The sequence below is a fragment of the Microcaecilia unicolor genome, chromosome 7, assembly GCF_901765095.1.
Source record: "Microcaecilia unicolor chromosome 7, aMicUni1.1, whole genome shotgun sequence".
Lineage (NCBI taxonomy): Eukaryota > Metazoa > Chordata > Amphibia > Gymnophiona > Siphonopidae > Microcaecilia > Microcaecilia unicolor.
The window spans coordinates 245,231,521-245,250,880 of NC_044037.1; the positions used below are offsets into that span (position 1 = coordinate 245,231,521).

Sequence of the window (19,360 nt, forward strand, 5' to 3'; positions counted from 1 at the left end):
AGATACTGGACTGATGTTCATTTAATTCTAACCTGGAGTGGTCTCTTAGTTTTACCTATATAGAATTTACTGCAACACCACATAATCTGAATCACATGTGGTTGTAGGTCTCAAAAAGAAAGTTTTACCATCTGCTGGATTAATGAACTTAGTCGTCTCCACTGTTATCACACAGGTTTTACAAGTTTGAAGGCCACATTTACTGTGACCTGCTGATACTGTATCTATGTCAGTTTTAATAGAAGATAGTAACTGTACCGGACTAAGCAGTTCTTTCAAAATTTTCCCAAGAGAAAAGACTAGTCTAAATTGTTGTGCAAAAAGAAGATGTGATTTAAGAATGTCCCAATTTTTGTTGATAATGGATGCCACCCCTTCCCCGCCCGTCATGTATCTGACCACAAAAGTATTGATTACTGTGTCAATGTCTGATCTGTTTATTTCCTGCAACAACAATTCACTGTTATTGATTTTTGCTCTCTTGTAAGCATTTTTCAATACTCTGGCAGGATAATTTCTTTTTACCAAATTTTGAGAGAATCTTTTTGAATACTTTTTGAACTCATTGGTACCTTGGCATATGCATTGATAGCACAAAAATTGTGAAAAAGGTAAGCTATCTTTGTCTTTTTGGTTGACATCTACGATATTCCAGTAGAGTATTTCTGTAAGTAGGTTTTACAAAAGCATTGATGTAAAGCCATCCAAAGATTGCAACACTTCTGCACTCATTTTCAAAAGAGAAGGACGCCCATCTTTCTACATAAATCGGAAGATGGGCGTCCTTCTCACAGGGTTGTCCAAATCGATATAATCGAAAGCCGATTTTGGGCGTCCCCAACTGCTTTCCGTCGCAGGGATGGCCAAAGTTCAAGGGGGAGTATCAGAGGCATAGCAAAGGCAGGACTTGGGCGTGCCTAACACCAGAACGCCCTTGACCCATAATCGAAAGAATCAAGGATGTCCCTGATGGACAACTTTATCTGGTCGTGTTTTTCTTACGACCAAGGCAGAAAAGGTGCCCGAAATGACCAGTTGATCACCGGAGAGAATCAGGGATGACCTCCCCTTACTCCCCCAGTGGTCACTAACCCCCTCCCACCCTCAAAAAACATCTTTTAAAATATTGATTGCCAGCCTCAGATGTCATACTCAGGTCCATCACAGCAGTATGGAGGTCCCTGGAGCAGTTTTAGTGGGTGCAGTGCACCATGTAGGTGGACCTAGGCCGATCCCCCCACCTGTTATGTTTGTGGAGGAAACAACGAGACCTCCAAAACCCACCACAAACCCACTGTACCCACATCTAGGTGCCTCCCTTCACCTGTAAGGGCTATGGTAGTGGTATACAGTTGTGGGTAGTGGGTTTTGGGGGGCTCAGCACACAAGGTAAGGGAGCTATGTACCTGGGAGCAATTTGTGTAGTCCACTGCAGTGCCCCCTAGGGTGCCCGGTTGGTGTCCTGGCATGTGAGGGGGACCAGTGCACTACAAATGCTGGCTCCTCCCACGACCAAATGGCTTGCATTTGGTTGTTTCTGAGATGGACATCCTTGGTTTCGATTATCGCCAAAAATCAGAAACGACCAAGTCTAGGGACAACCAAATCTAGGGACGACCAAATTTCAGGATTTGAGCGTCCCTGACCATATTATCAAAACAAAAGATGGACATCCATTTTATTTCGAAAATACAGGTTTCCCCGCCCCTGGATTGGGACATTCTGTGAGGACGTCCCTTTCGATTATGCCCCTCCACAGCATCCAAAAAATGGATCTTATCCAGTGCACAGTTATATGTAAATTATATGGCTCGATGACAAGTGTTTAACCAGGCAACAAAATGTGTAAAGGTTTCTTTGGAATCATCCCACAAAACAAAGACATCGTCAATGTACCATCGCCATATGTTACGCTCTGTAGAAAGGTGAGCCCTTGTGCCTGCCGCCGTGGGACACATCAGTCGAGAAACCAGAACCTTCACCTTTACCAATCACTATTTCCCAAGGGTTGAACCCTTAGGTTCGAGTGACCGGCAGGACTTAAGTGTTGGAAGAGCTGAAGGCAAGAGTGGCACAAGTTGGGTGGACGTATCAGTGTCTGGATTTCTGTCCAGATCTTGGCTGGCAATCAGTAGGCAGTGTCGAGGTCCAGTCTGGGTCTTAGCAGGTGGCTGGTAAACAGTGTCTGGTCCAGGTCTTGGTAGGCAGTGTTGAGGTCTGGTCCGAGTCTTGGCAGGCAGCTGGTAGGCAGTGTCGAGGTCCGGTCCTGGGTCATGGCAGGCAGCTGGTAGGGAGTGTCAAGGTCCAGTCTGAATCTTGGCAGGCAGTTTGGCAGTCAGAGTCAAGGTCCAGTCTGGGTCTTGGCAGGCAGCTGGCAGTCAGATTTGAGAGTTAGGCAGGCAGGGTCAGCACAGGAAAACCAGGTCTAGAGACAGACAAACATGAACAAGGCACTGAAAAGCAAGAGGACTCCAAGCTGAAGCATCAAACAGAATGAGAAGCTGGAATATCAAGGGAAGGTGGCATCTGACGTCAGTCCTCCTCCTCCCCTGACGCACAGAAGACATTGCGTTCGTTCTGGATAACAGCTGCAAAGGTGGCGCCACTCCTCCCACCAGTGCACACGCACAGAGCATGCCCGAAGATCATCGGCTCAGTCCGATGCCGTGGGAGTCACTCATGGCGCTGACAGCCGGTACGTCACCCCAGAGTCAGCGGGCGCAAGGTAAGTGGCTGTGACACCATAAAATGATTTTCTCCCAAAAAACTGAAGGTACTCGCTCAAACTCTGACATGTAAAGTTTGGCGACGGTGGGGACAAAAGGTTTTCCTTTTCAATTGCTGCTTTCAGTGGGAATGAATGGATTATAAAAGTTAAAAACTAATATAAAAAGAAGATTTCATAATAAGGAAGATTTTTAATAAGTTGACCAGCATGATTAAAGTTTGAACAGCTGGCAGAAAGGAGGCTTTTCACCGGTGATTGATTCAGCGCTAGAGGTAGTTACTTTAAAATACATTTGACAAAGGGGTATAAAACTCTCTGCGATTTCTGAGGTCTTTCCTTCCTGCCATATAGCTGGTGAATGTGTATTATTGCTGAGATACATGTGTGTACCCTCTTCCACTATTTGAGTTGCAGTTCCTGAGTTATCATTTGTGGGAGATTTTTTTCCTTTATTTTTTTGTTAAATAATAGTATCAAAAGGCATTGTCAGATCAACTGAAATAAATACTACTGACACGTTCTGAGCAAAACGTTGCTGAATGTAATTTGTAAGACCTATGAGTGCAATTTCCATACTATGACCTTTTCTGGACCTGATCTGAAAAGGATGTAATGTGTCACTCAAGATAAGAAAGTTCTCCAATTGCTCAAGCACATTAGACTCTGCAAGTTTAGATATAAAAGGGAGATTAGAAATTGGATGAAAATCAGCAGTCCCATAGCTTTTTATACTGGGATTTTTCAATTTTGGACAAATAAATTTTTTCCTCAGGCTTCAGGAACTATACCACTACTTTCTGTTACCATCACAGGAATGAAAGGTGAAAGCATAGTGGAAAGATGTTTCAGTGGCGCGATAGTTGACTTTAAAGCCCCAAGAACTTTAGTTAAAATAGACATAGATAGTATATTAAACTCAGAAAAAAGTATCAGAAGGACGTTTAGAGACAGTTGAAGATGCAGACAGCACAGCAGATACAGTGTTGGGAAATGTTGCACACTACGAGTGAAAAAAAAAATGTAGCCTAATCTTGTGCTGAAGGAGACAGATCTGAAGCCTCCAAAGATCTAGAAGGGTTTGTAAATGATTGAAGTATTTTATACAATACTGCTTAATGTTTTACTTTTAGTATGCATTGTATCACATTGTTTGCTATCTTGACAACCCTGGTCTCTGTCCTGGTCTGTGCACATCAGCATTTCACCTTCTTTCACAGACAAATCTTTTGGATTTGTATACCCCAAAATCATCATTCTGCATTTCTCTGTGTTAAAGTGTAACTGCAGATCATTTGACTAGTCTTCTGCTTTTTGTAGATCACTTCTTATTTTGTGTACTCCTTCAGAGGTGTCCACTCTGTTGCAGATCTTTGTCCCATCCACAAAAGGCAAAATTCCCCTTCTAACCCTTTGACAAAATTGTTCTTGAAGATATTGAATAGAATTAGCACCAGGACCAAGCTTAAAAGCACTCCATTTTTCTTTCTTATGAATGAATTCCATTCATCTAATCTAGTCTTCAATTTGTAGACCGCATTAATCCCAACAGGAGGTTCAAAGTAGTTAACAAAGAGTAGCTCAGACAATCTGAGGAATTACAGAAAACTAAATCATATTAATGTACAACTAAAATTTACCAAACAAGAAAGTCTTTTTTACGGAAGTGCATATAATTCATCTCAGAGCAAATTTGCAAAGGGAGAGTGTTCCAAATGGAACTTGCCCGATTAGAGAGCAATGCTTCTAGTGGATACTTAATTTGAATACTCTTGAACGATGGAGATTTCAATAAAAACTGATAGCATAATCTTAATGAGCAAAAAATACAAATCAGAGAACAGTTGAATTAGCAGATTGGAAGTTGTCACAAAATGCCTAGCCACCCACCTGGGGTTACCACTTAGAGGGTCTATCCCCAACAAAGCTCAGGTCTGCCTGCACCTGCCACTTGTGCTCTATACTAATACCCTCCTCCCACTGACTAGGTTTCAACAGCCTCTGGGTGAGTCTCCCACTCTCAAATTATCCCCAGTGATTTCTAGGTTACTGGATGTCATACTCCCAGTGGTCCCACAGTTCCCAGAAAGCACTCACAGACCCAACACACAAACCACTAGGATTCTTTATCAATCTAGACAGGCAGAGGCAATAAACTGAAAGGAACATTTATTGTCTGAAAAATTAGAACAATGAACAAAAAAGATGCAATCAGCAAACAGTAACAACTAACTGAAATATGGATCAATTATAACACTAACTAAACATTTGTTTACTTTCTAAAAAGTACCTGGGAAGATTAGGACATATAACTGTTCACAGAGCCTCAACAAAAAAGATCCTAGTCTCTTTTCTTCCTGGCTAAGACTGGGCAAAAGCCAGTACATTCCAAATGAAATTGAGCGCCTGGGCCAATCAGAGCCTAGGACAACAAGTTTAAAAAAACTGGCCACATCACTGCAGATCTTTTCTCTATAACAGCTTTAACCATAAATGTGCATCACCTGCTGGCCAAACTAGGGAAATACACTTCAAGAATTAAGGCAGTTTCACAGGCTTAAGAAACCCTCTGTTCTATCACAGAAGGGTTACCATATAAGTCTTGAAAGATTGTACAAACAACCTTGAAGACAATTCATGCCTTAACAGGAAGCCAATGAAGCTTTTGGAGGTAAGAAAACACTCTATCAAATTTTTTCAGACAGAAAACTAAACGTACTGCTTTATTTTGAACTGACTGCAGTTTATACAATAGTTTGGCATTTAATCCAATATACAAAGAATTGCAATAGTCCAGATGAGACAACACCAACATCTGGACTAATAAAGCAAAGTGTGAGTGTAAAAAGCAGGAATGCAGTAAACGTAGTTGTCTCAGGTGATAACACGTGTTTTTCCACTAACGTTTAATTTGAGAATCATACGTAAGAGCAGAATCGAGCATCACTCCCAAAACTCTCGATTCTTTCTCCACTATTAGGCTTTTCCCCTGAGCTAACAATATTAAGTCTGGAATTGTTAGTAAAGAGTTGGTAAACCAAAAAACTTTAGTTTTAGCAGGATTAAGTTTGAGCATATTTCTTAAAGCCCAGTACTGAATTTTATCAATACAATCAGAAACACCGGTAAAAGTGTCATCTAAAGAAGGACAGACTGGTACTAACACCAAAATATCATCAGCATATGAAAACTTTTATGAATAATAGCTAACCCACCTCCTTTTTTTCCTAACCGAGGAGAATGTAAAATACTGTGTCCTGGGGGAACTAAGTGGGATAATTCTGGAGAATTAACATCTGTTAACCAAGTTTCAGGTAGAAAAAAAAATCCTAAATCTGAAATTTCAATAAAATTGCGCAATAAAATGAGCTTTACAGATCTAAAATTAGCATAAGAACATGATACGGGTGTAGCTGAATTACTAGTAGTTATTCTAAAATCACAAGGAATAGTACATTTCTATAAGAATATCTTGACCCTATTTTTCAATGGGTTCTATTCCCTATTATTGGTTCAATATTTTTAACAAAACATGAAAAACAGTTTTAACAGAAGGCCAGACCTTAGGTTTAAATTTATGCCTAGTGGAACAATCCACCTGAATAGGGTGTCTAGTGGTGTCCGTATTAATCAAACCGTTCATGCCTAATAAGACTATAATACAATAGAGTAAGAGCTTCATGATAGTCAAAGAAAAAATATTAGCCCCTACAGTCAAAATTCAAACTCTGCAACCGCTAAGTAATTACAATGCACCAGGCACCATGCAAAGGTACACATGGATGGCGGTAAGGTCTCAGACCCAAAATGGACACACGCCAATTTTTATTTTGCCTCATGTCCATTTTTGGCAAAAAGTTTTTAAAGGCCTTTTTTACAGGTACGCTGAAAAATGGATCTGCGCGCGCCCAAAACATGTGCCTACACTAGCGCAGTCCATTTTTCAGTGCACCTTAGTAAAAGGACCTCTAAGCTAGGTGCTTCAATTAAAAAGAGCGCTGTAGTAACGTCAGAGGGGGGGGGGGGGCGGAGCGACCTCCTACACTCAACTCTCTCTGATACTGTAAACTCTGACCCTTTAATGTGCAAAAGAACAGTTGTTCTTGGCAGCAGATGGAAAGCTGAAACAGAGATAAGAAAAGCTTAGCTAGGGAGGAAGTGACGTCACGGGGCTGAATGGCCGCTTGATCATCCAGCTCCGTACACCCTCACCCAAAAAAGACTTGGACCGCTGGATGTCTATGGGACTGTCCTGGTTAGGGCGCATCGCCACAATAAAAATGAACGTGTTGCCACGTTTACTCTACCTATTTCAAGTAATTCCTATGCGTGTGTCCAGGGTAGAAAGAAGGGGGGACTGGGAGTCCCCAACCTCTTTTGGTATTATTGTGCTACGCAGGCACGGGCGGCGGTGGAGTGGTTTAGATCAGATGAGCATAAACTCTGGGTCCATATGTGCTACTTTTTGTGTATACCTTACAGGTACAAATCAAGGTAAGGTATACACAAAAAGTAGCACATATGAGTTTATCTTGTAGGGCAGACTGGATGGACCATGCAGGTCTTTTTCTGCCGTCATTTACTATGTTACTAAGTAATCCCTGGTCGGTTCCCGTAAGTTAGGGCATCTAATGTGGATGCCGGCTCGGCATAGAGGTCAGGTAGACAAATTCCCACCTACAGTACAGGCTACATTCTGTTACTGGGACCGTATGTTTGGCGAGCACCAGCCCTGTACCTCTGGCCTTGCACCGATAGTGGACAACCCTGGGTTCCCCCCGGGGGTGGGGGACACGATTTTTCATAGATGGGCTAAAAATGGATTAGACATGTGGGGACAGCTGCATGTAGGAACCAAATTGACACCCTTTGAGAACCTGGTTGAAGACTATAGACTTAGGTCGGAGGACAGTTATGCATATTTACAGACCCTACGCTACTTACAGGGGCCCTCTTACGTAGGATGTATGAAGAGGGACGCACATCCCCTGGAGGTTATATGTGTGGACTTTAAGACCACACGCGGATTGATATCTTCTCTTTATGCCCACTTATCAGATTGCCACAGACCCTCCCTTATACATAGGAGGAGGTGGGAACAAGAGTTGAAATTTACTATGCCAGACGAGGCCTGGGTGCAGCTGGAGGGTAGCTTACTGAAGTCTGCAAGATCGGTGACTTTACAGGAGAACACATTAAAGGTTTTCTACAGGTGGTACCTCATGCCTGTAAGGCTGCACCACATGTACCCATCAGTGACGAAATCATGTTGGAGGCAGTGTGGGGAAGTGGGAACTATGGGTCATATATGGTGGTCCTGCCGTAAGGCACAACTGTACTGGAGGGGGGTTCAGTCTAGGCTCCAAAAATGGATAGGAAGGCCTGTGCAGTGGCATCCCCTGGTCTTTGTGCTAGGAAAGCGACCTGTGGGACTAAGGTTGAGTCAATGGTTGCTGGTGTGGGGAGCTCTGCAGGCTGCCCGGACTAACCTGGCAAGGCACTGGAAGGCCACGAGGGTTCCCTCGCTGACAGATTGGATCACAAAAGTCAGATATATATATGAGATGGAGAGATTGATGGCTGTGAAAAGAAGAATGTTGCCCAAATGGGAGAAAGTGTGGCTGCCTTTTCTGAATGCAAGTTCGGGATAGTAGATGTTTGGTCTGAGACGGGAGGGAGGGGAGGTAGGGTTTTGTTGGGGGGAGTTTACTGGGGAGGTAGTAGGGGGGGTAGGCATGGAGGAGGGAAGGGCAATAAAAAATTGGCATAAAAATATGAAGTACATATTGTGGTTATGGTGGGACAAATGACATTATAGGTACCCTTTGATTACTATACATACTGGTGTTTGGCTCACTTGGAATATGATGTTACGAGCCATGTTAATTATGTTCTGTACTATGTTCTTAACGCTCAATAAAGACTTCTTGTTATGATTGGGGTCAGAACCCCTCTCAAACTTACCTCTTTCCTGGGGGTCAGCTTCTTAGCTGGCTTCTGTTTCTTTTCTCTGTCCTTTCTGAGCTGGCTCTGTCTCTCTGTGCTGGCAGCTTCCAGCAGCATGGGGTTAATTGTTTTACGTTACTACAGCTGTGTGGGTGGACTGAGTTAGCTCTACCTCTCTTTGGGTGTACTGGCTTCAAGTGCTTCACGGTGTTGTATTGGTGTGGGTTGGGCCTCTCTGGGTCAGTGTGCTTTTGCCTAGGTCTAGGGAGTGTGACATCATCAGGGAGGGCCTTGATAAGGAAGTGGTGTTGTTTCCTTCAGAGCCTTTGCAACGGTGGTGTTTGCTTTAGGTAGGGTGGTGCAGTGTGCACTTCTGACTTTGTGTCTAGTTTCCCTGCTTGCTTTTGCTAAGGTCCAGGTTAGTGTTAGTGCAGTGTGCACTGGTGACTGTGTGTTTAGCTTTCCTGTTTTTCCCTTATGGTTCCCCTGCTGTTCCCTCTTGGTTTTGGAAGCATTGCTGTGTGTAGGGCTTTGGAAGCTCTGTTGCTGATAGAAGTACTTCAGGGTTTGGTGTTGTTAGGAACACTGCAGAGTTTGCTGTTAGAAGTACTTCTGGTGTTTGTGCTATTGGGAGCATTGCAGTCTTTGCTGTTGGTGTTTGGTGATTTAGAATCACTTTTGGCTTATGTGTTAGCTTCCCTGCTTTTTCCTTGTGGCTCCCCTGTCTTCCCTTTTAGTGCTAGGAGCTCTTCTGGTTGCTTGCCAGAGTAGTGCTTAGGAAGCTCCTTGTTAGTTTTGTATCTAGCTTGCTAGAGCAGTGCTTAGGTAGCTTGTTAGTTTTGTGTTTAGCTTGTTAGTGTAGAGCTCTGCTTGTAGGTTGGTGCTTAGTAGCACCTGTGTTAGCTTTGTGTTTAGTTCCCTGCTCTGTTAGTTTAGGGCTTAGGAAGTCCCTTTCTTGAGCAGGGCTTAGGAGCTCCTGTTTAGTATAGGGCTTAGGAAGTCCTTTTGTCAGTTTACTGTTAGGAACACTCCTGCTGGTTTAGGGCTTGGGAGCACGTAGATCAGTTTAGGTTTAGGAGTACTTCTGTTTCCAGTCCTGGTCCCTGTGTCATCCGGTATCCAGTAAGTCCTGCCGGCTACTCGAACCCAGGAGCTCAACTCCTAGGGGGCTTAGTAGCTAAGCGCAGGTGAAGCTGTGCGGACCAGTCCAGTGTGCTCCAGTCCAGTGTGTTCCGGTCCGGTGTGTGTTCCAGTCTGGTGCGCTCCAGTCCAGTGTGTTCCGGTCCGGTGTGTGTTCCAGTCCTGTGTCCTCCAGTCCGGGGGATTGCAGTCCAGTGTTCCAGTCCGGGGGATTCCAGTCCATGTGTTCCGGTACGCTGGGCAGTGCCTGCAGTCCCTGCCGGTGTGCTTACCCAGTGTTGGTTGGTGGGTTTTGCCTGCTGCTGTCGCTCCTCGGCAGCAGCCCAAGGGCTCATGTTTGCTCCAGAGCCCGGCCCCGCGGGCTCTGAACCTGAGAACCTGACACTTCTATAAATTAAAAAAAAAAGAAAAGCTCAGCTAGGTACTTCAATAAAAAAGAGTGCTGTAGTAACAGTCAGTACCTTCTGTTATTTGTCACCAATTTTGAATCCAGCTACCACATTGTGGCTCACCCCCAGGCTATTCAGTTTATTTACCTTAGAGGTATCTGGTTTCCTTCCCTTCCAGGCTTAAGGCACACCAACCCTGCAGTATGCCTAGATCAGAACAACCCTGGCTTTCAGATACATTATCATGATATATGGCTGCAGTCTGATAAACACAGTAGTAGTAAGAGGGATTATGATTTTGGAAAGAATAACAATTTTCAAAGGGAAGGGGTGAGTTAATAGGCACCCAGCTTACTTGTCCTGGTTGAAAATTGTCCCCAGCAGAGTTTTTAAAATTATGCAAAGGATTATGCCTACATTTAGCAGGATTAAACAGAAATATTCTTGAGGGTGTATTTGGGCTGAAAAAGAAAACAATAAGCATAGATTTGATTTCCAAAACTATGCATGTCTTATTACCTCCATTCTGTCAACTTGATATTGAAAATTACTCCATAATTACTAGAAAATCCAAATTAATACTCAAGAAAGCAACCAACCAGTGACACACTAGGAATAAAAGGAATAGAGTAAAGGGATTGCATAGTTGTGCACATCACGAAAATGAAATAGTTTATAAAACAAACACTTATTGAAAAACATTTACAAAAACAAGGATCATGGGGAAAGTAATTATCTAAACAGATATGCTATTATCATTTTATTTTGCAATTGAGATGATTGCCTAAATATTTTAGAGTTTTCTAATTGTATTACTGTAATCACACATGTGATATAATCTGATTCTTTCTCAGGATTAATTGATAGTACCAAGAATCTTTAACCTTTTGAAAGCTATGTAAATTCTGGAAAAGCAATAAGATCCCTTAGATGTTTTTTTTTTCACATTTTTATTTCTCAGATGAATGAAATCATATAATTTTGATCTCTTGGCAACAGCTATTTTGCATTCCACACAGGTGAAAGTATGTATGTCCTTTTCATTCCGTGGATTTTATTTGATTTTCAAAGTAAAACTTAATGCATATTTTCACTTTTTAAAGTTATCCGAAGAAAATAAATAACTGCAAGCATTTACACCTGTTAAGGGGATATTTTTTCTGGTTCCAAACCTCACCTAAACTACAGTCCCTGGAATGCCCCAACTTCACTGGGTAAAAATACATATGAAATAGAGCGAAGTAGATATCTCACGTCTTCACTAGTGTGTGATATCACTGATGGAGCCCACAAGGGTAAAAGCTTCGCACAGCTTAGAAGAATTCTAGAATCTTTTTGAAACGCCGTAATGAATCAATTCCCACGCTGCATTGGCATGCAGAGCCTACTCAATTTTCAGATTTCCATAAAGCTGGTAAGATGTCTTTCCTATAGCAGTGACTAATCTTTTCTGTTTTCTTTATACTGTACAATTTATGCATAGAATTTTTGGCCTCATTTTGTATTGTTAGATTTTGGGCCATTTTTCAGTTTTTTTTCTTTCTCCATTTGCCTTTTTTTGTTACCGTTTTTTGTGTTTGATGATTTAGTGGAGCCTTTAATTTTAAAATTGAGTCATTTGATTTTGCTGTGGCTCGCTTTTTCGGTGATGCAACACAGACACAGTCCTTGGTGGCTTTAGAAAGTGTGGGCTAAATGGCAAGCCCACATTTCTTGTGGACACTTCCAATTAGTGCTTGCAGTGCCTAAATGTAATCATGAATACATTCAGTATAATCTATATGGTATTCAAAAGGATTTAATCAGATAGGAAGTCTCCTACCCAGTTAAATCCCACTGGCCTCTCCCAGAGCACATATTCAGCAGCACTTAACTAGCTAATGCCACTGAATATGTACTTTGACTTCTGCAGCACTATGGTTTATTTGTCAGTTTGCAACACTGCTTCATTTACTAAAAGCAAGTTGAAGCTGTGTACAATTTCAGTCATAAAAGTTAGGAAAAGGTAAAAGAACAAATAATTATAGGAAAGACTACAATCAATCACACTCAACCAAAAGAAAAAGAAACAACTAATGTAGACATAAACCAAGAACTACGATTAAAAAAAAGCATATCAATAATTAACATCCATTCCATATTCCACAATTTAGGGCAGTTGCCCAGACCCCCATAGGTCAGCCAAAAGCAGCACTAAAATAATGAGTTTTCAAAAATCTTTTGAAAACCTTATAGGATTGTTCTGAACACAGAGACAAGGGTAAGTTATTCCATAGTCCGGGAGTGAGAAAATAAAACGTGCTGTTTCTGATTCATTTCTACTTTGCCTGTGAAGGGCCAGGGAGAACCAGTCTATGATCATTCAAAGAGTGCAAAATCCAAGAAGGAGTATACAGGTGTACAACAGAGGATAGATAATCTGGAGTACCTGTGTGAAGTGTCTTTAAAGTCAAAGTTAGTATTTTAATTAAAGCCAATAATATATTGGATGACAGTGCAATTGTTTAAAAAGCGGTGTGATATGATCATGTCCATTTGCGTGGCACTGAAAACAGGAGTATTTTGGAGAAACTGAAGACATTCTAATTCAGTTTGAGTGATACCAGTGTAAATCACATTGCAGTACTCTCATTTAGAACATGTAAAATGCAAAGTATATGTGGTTAGCAAAGATTTTATAGAGGAAAGTACATGCATACTTTTATACAATTGCTGCTTTTTCTATCTATGTCAGCCACATCCACTTATGTGTCTGCTTATAAAATTACCCACATGATTGGCACAACATAGCCATCTAAGTATAATTAGCTGGCTGATGATAGCCAGCTAAATATAGTTAACCAGCTAAGTTTAGGCAGGTAACCTAGTCCTACAAATGAAGGTCTCTTTTTACCAAGCTACGGTAAAAGGGGCCTTATGGTAGCATCGATACGTGGATTTGCCGTACGCCGAGGCCCCTTTTACCAGATCAGGTAAAAAGCCAAGAAAAGGGAAATGGCTGCGCGGTAAGTAAACACTTGCTGCATAGCCATATCCGGGGGGAGCACTTACCGCCACCTATTTAGGTGACAGGGCAAAACTTTTCTGGGTATGCTGAAAATGCGCCACATTGGGGCGGCACTGCCTGCAGCTCCAGCATTATGCCAACAGTAGTGCGAGATTGGCATGCGACAAAGGGCCTCTAAATGTAGATGTTTAAATTTTGATCAACCAGATTTAGGATAATTTTCAAGTAAAAGCTTAGCTGGTTAGATGCAATAAATAAATTGAAAATCTAGCTAATGATAATTGGTAAAATTAATTGCTTATTTTACCTATTTAGCAGGTCCCTGAAAATTGACCGCATTGAAATTTTATTTTTTCTTCAAATGAGTGAAGGACACTGTTTAATAAAAAGGCAAATGATTACCTTTAAATGTTGTTATGCATTCTGATCTCCCTTTATTTGAGGACTCTACATTATGTGCATGTGTGGATTCTTTGGATAAAGCTATTATAACAAACGCAACAATTAAAAAATAACTGTTAGCTTGTCTCTGGAAATGAACTTCATTTATGAAACAACAGGGACGTCTTCAGAACATAGCATCAGAATTACAGTAGGACTGATCAGAGAACTAACTCTTTCTCCCAGAAACCTGGCCAATTATAAAGAAATAAAGCTGAGCTGAGTTTCTTATAAGCTGAGAATTCTTATAAATTATGAAACATTCATAAGGTTTTCCTTTCATTTCTGCTCTTAGATTAAGAAAACAGAACAAGCTTCAAAAAACAGTAAAGAACAAATGCTGCTGAAACAGCACTGCCAGGTGTGGTGGCAGGAACACAAAAGACTGAATGAAAAAAGGTAAAGAAACTGGAACCCTAACTCCAAACTTTATAGAAGCTGATATTAACAATAGGAAAAATTTCCATCAAACTTAGGGAGGTAGTTTTCAAGTGCTTTAAGGCATTAAAATGTGTTATTTGCCCCTTAACATGTGTTAAAGGGTTCTACCTCTGGGAGTGGCACACTAACATCTTGTTAAGTAGGTCACCCCGTGTTACATAGCAATGGGATGCAAAACACACAAATGCACGTAAAGCAGCTCATAACTATATAAATACGATGACGCAGCTAAGTGCATTATGGCCAGTAAAATAACCCATTTTACAACCCAGGAGCATCAGGCCAATCCCTGCAGAGGACATCAGATATCCTTCTGAGAACACTTGGCACACTCGTTATCCCCCAGTCCCTCTCCCCTGGCCTTACTGGGCATCCCTGGTGTCTTAACAGGAGCAGGAGCAATCTCTGGTCACTCCTGCTCTTACTTCTGCATCTACTAAATGACACCAGGTGACATTTCGGAATCTCTGGTTGTAAGAGCAGGAGCAACTAGGATAATTCTTGCTCCCATGGGGTAGCAGGAATGCCTTTTAAGACTGGAGATGGGGATTGGAGGGTGGGGGACTGTGAATTCTGCCGGAGGGGCCTTGAGGATCTTTGTTCCGGGGGAGAGGGGGGGTAGGAATCAGATTTTTTTTGGGGGGGGGGTATGGGGGGGTCAGCAGTCTGGGGGGTCAGGAAGGGAATCTGATGTCTTCTATGGGGATTGAAGGGAGGCCCAAGGTCAGGGGATAGATCAGAAGGAGGATATAGATCATGGCATTTACAGCTACCCCTTTCAGCAGGCACTTATTTGTGTTTTGGGGCAGCTATCAATGTCAATCAGAGCCACCAAGAGACACAGCCAGGCCTGGGACGGACAGTCTTTAGGGCCTCCCCTCCCTGCTGCACCATCAGTCGCAGTTGAAAGTAAAATTTGATAATATTTATAATTTAATATGTTCTCAAAAATAAAAAATAGTTCTTTTTTAAGCAAATGTCACTAATTACAAAACATACGCTAATATAACTGCATAATGCAAAATACAAAAATAAATTAAATTTATAATGCAATCTGCTTAGTTCACCAGTGTAATCACCTATAGTGTGAAACAAATGAAAACTAGAATGGAACCATCATCGCACATCAATGTTCCAAATGCATCACCAGTAATAATTGGTCACACCACCATCATCAGATCACAAGGTGATTACACTGGTGAACTGTGAGCATATTGCGTTATAAATTTAATTAATTAATTTAAGTTGGGGTTTTTTGTATTTTGCATATGCAGTTATATTAGGGTATGTTTTGTAATTAGTGACATTTACTTAAAATGGTACTATATTATTTTTAATTTTGAGATTGTATTTAGAACCTTATCATTAAGGGCCCTGTTTACTAAGCCGCACTGTAGACACGCTAACCTTTTAGCGCGCTCTAATGATAGAGAAACCCATTATATTCCTATTGGTATCTCTAGCATTAGGATGTCCTAAAACGTTTGCACGCTTACAACGCACACGGCTTAGTAAACAGGGCTCTAAATTTTGATCCCATTGATTTGTAATTTTGTAATTTAATATATTGTAATAATTATACAGAATACTTAGGGGTTCATTTTCAAAAGAGAAGAACATCCAAAAAGTGGCATAAATCTGCATTTGGACGTTTTTCTTACAAAAACATCCAAATTGGTATTTTCAAAACCAATTTTTAGACATTTTTCTATAAAGTCTGTCCAAATCACAGTGGTCACTAACCCCCTCCCACCCCCCACCCCCAGAAATGTAACTAAGAACATTACTTATCAGCCTCCGTGCCAGCCTCAGATGTAATACTCAGGTCTTTTAGAGCAGCATGCAGGTCCCTGGAATAGTCTAGTGGTGGGTGCAGTGCACTTCAGACAGGTGAACCCAGGCCCATACCTCCCCCTACCTGCTATACTTGTATTAGAAACTGTGAGACCTCTAAAACTCACCAGAAACCCACTGTACCTACATATATGTGCCCCCTTCACCCATAAGGGCTATTGTAGTGGTTTACATTTGTAGGTAGTGGGTTTTGGGTGGATTTGTGGGGGCTCAGCAGACAGGTTAAGGGAGCAACAGTGAGATGTGTACCTGGGAGCATTTATTTGAAATCTACTGCAGTGCCCCCTAGAGTATCCCATTGCTCTCCTAGGATGTCTGTGTGGCCAGTCTACTAGGAATGCTGGCTCCTCCTACATCCCAATGGCTTTTTTTTTTCCAAAAATGTACCAAAAAGATAAACGCACAGAGCACAAAAACATCTAGCAAATAGCCATTTTGGAAAAAAAAGATAAGACGTTTTTCTGTTTGAAAATGGCTATATTTCCTACTTGAATTTTACATAGTAACTTAGTAAATGATGGCAGATAAAGACCTGTATGGCCCATCCAGTCTGCCCAACAAGATAAACTCATTTTACATGGTATGTGATACTTTATATGTACACTCGAGTTTGATTTGTCCTTGTCATTCTCAGGGCACAGACCATAGAAGTCTGCCTAGCACTGTTCTTGTACTAAGTTCTGAAGCTATCGTCTTAAAATTTACACTCCAGCCCATTCATATCTATTCAGTCACGATCAGGGCGTAGACCTTAGAAGTTTGCCCAGCACCGTTTTTACATCCCAATTACCGGCGTCGCCACCTAATGTCCAAGATTCCGTGGATCCATTCCTTCTAAACAGGATTCCTTTGTGTTTATCCCACGCATGTTTGAATTCCATTACTGATTTCATTTCCACTACTTCCCGCGGGAGGGCATTCCACACATCCACCACCCTCTCCTTGAAAAAATACTTCCTGACATTACTCCTGAGTCTGCCCCCCTTCAACCTCAATTCAAGTCCTCTAGTTCTACCACCTTCCTGTCTCCGGAAAAGGTTAGTTTGCGGATTAATACCTTTCAAATATTTGAATGTCTGTATCATGTCACCCCTGTTTCTCCTTTCCTCCAAGGTATACATGTTCAGGTCAGCAAGTCTTTGCTCGTACGGTTTGCAACGCAAATCCCATACCGTTTTTGTAGCTTGTCTTTGCACCGCTTCCAGTCTTTTTACATCTTTAGCAAGATATGGCCTCTAAAACTGAACACAATACTCCAAGTGGGGCCTCACCATCGACTTGTAGAGGTCGACTTAGCAAAACATCCAAAGTTGGACTTAGACATCATATCGAACATCCCCTCCATGACAGGCTACTTATGTACTTATTTGAAGATAAGTATACTTTACGAGCTTTTTTGTTGGCAAATGTTTCTATGACAGTGTCAAAGTTGATGTGTCTTCTTAATTTAGCTTCAATGGCAAACAATCCTAAACTGCTGAGACTCTGCTGTCCCATTGTTGATCGAAGCACGCTTTTTTACTCTTTTCAAAGTGCTGAATGATCTTTCGGCTTGAATCACAGACACTGGTAGAGTTCAAAATATGCGTAAAGCAACACAGACGTTTGGAAGTAGTGAGGACAGATTCAAACACTTTAATCTGAATTATTAAATTCAAGCAGCTCCATTGGGTCATTTCCAATATTGGCTGTGTGAATTGCTTTTAAATCTTTTATTTCTTCAACCAGTGCTGAAGAGGAAACATCAACATTTTGTTTGGAGCAAAAGGTTTTAGCCTTTTCTTCTATTTCTTCATCAGATAAAAGGATATACATCAAAAGGAAGCAGAATGTTTCGTGGAGTTTCACACACACACTTCATATTGCACCATTACATTTCCAGTAACCAGTGCATTTTTCTAGTGAAAAAGGTGCCAGTACTCAAATGCGAGGCCACCCTTCAGGGGTGGGGTGATCACTGACGGACCCCACCCCACAATAGCCAGGCCCCCTGCAACCAGTCACAGAACCTATGACAAGGCAGAATTGTTGTGTAGAGCCTGAAATCTTTCATTAAAACTTGGGGACCATGGGTCGATTTTAGCAGACAATGGAAAAGGTGCCGGTACTCAGTACCCCCAAGTACCCCCTCAAAAAAAGCCCTGCCAGTAACACAATCAAAATATAAAAGACATTTTTGAACCATTCTTCACAATCGCTTTCCTTTACCTCTGATATATTTCATTGGTCTGGTTCATCGGCCATCCTTCATTCATTCTGGTTCATCAGCCATATCGTTTCCTAATTCTATCTTGTGGAAATTCCATGTTAAAACCCACATTTTCAGCAACCAGTTTACTTTCTTTCAAAATGGCACTCCAATTTTGTCTAATGAGTTTCTAGTTTGATACTAAGTTCTGAATGTTTTCTGTTTCAATTTTTAACGAACATTTCTTTGCTTGTAATACTTTGTTGTGCAAAATCTTAAGCCAGAGAGAGCGTATAAATACACACTGAAATGATTTCAAATATTTATTTATTTTAAAATTTATATCCAGCCTTTAACGAGGCGGGTTACAAATACACATTCATAAACAATATACACAAACAGAATTAATCTAAAAAAGTATTAATATTATTCTCCGAGGACAAGCAGGCTGCTTGTTCTCACTGATGGGTGACGTCCACGGCAGCCCCTCCAATCGGAAACTTCACTAGCAAAGGCCTTTGGTAGTCCTCACGCGCCCATGCGCACCGCGCATGCGAGGCCGTCTTCCCGCCCGAACCGGCTCGTGTTCATCAGTCTTCTTTTGTCTGCGCTCGGGACGGTCGTGTTTTGCGCCGTTTCGTGCCCCTCAAAGTTGACCCTCGCGCATCTTTGCGATTTCGCTAAAAAAAAAAAAAAAAAGAGAAGACCTCGGTCTTGTCCCTTCCCGTGTGTCCAGTTTGTTTCCCCGACGTAAGTTTCCTTTCGCTTTCGGGGTAGGCCTTTTTTGGGGCCTCGGTACAGGTTTTTTCTCTCTCCCTATATTTGGTGCCCTTTGTCGCCATTATGAATTTTGATTTCGCCGGCGTGATTTTTCCGCCCATGTCATCGAAGTCTCCCAGCGGCTTCAAGAAGTGCACCCAGTGCGCCCGGGTAATCTCGCTAACTGATAGGCACACATCGTGTCTTCAGTGTCTGGGGGCTGGGCACCGCCCGCAGGCCTGTAGTCTTTGCGCTCTTTTACAGAAGAGGACTCAGGTTGCGAGATTGGCCCAGTGGAACGTGTTGTTCTCGGGCTCTTTGTCGACAACAGCACCGGAGGCATCGAGTGCATCGACATCGACAGCATCAAGACCTTCGACCTCGGCATCGACTGCATCGAGGTATCGACCCTCTGCATCGTCGGTACCGAGACATCGAAAGACTGCGTCAGCGTCGGTGGTACCGGGACC

At 42.0% G+C, this 19,360-nt stretch overlaps 1 protein-coding gene across 1 annotated transcript in view; it reads left to right on the forward strand.

Moving 5' to 3' along the window:
* The window catches only part of CCDC148 (coiled-coil domain containing 148), a 314,748-nt gene that overhangs the window by 91,942 nt on the left and 203,446 nt on the right, over positions 1–19,360 (forward strand). Inside the window, 1 exon segment of the mRNA XM_030210638.1 lies at positions 13,944–14,047. Coding sequence (XP_030066498.1) covers positions 13,944–14,047 — 104 coding nt within the window.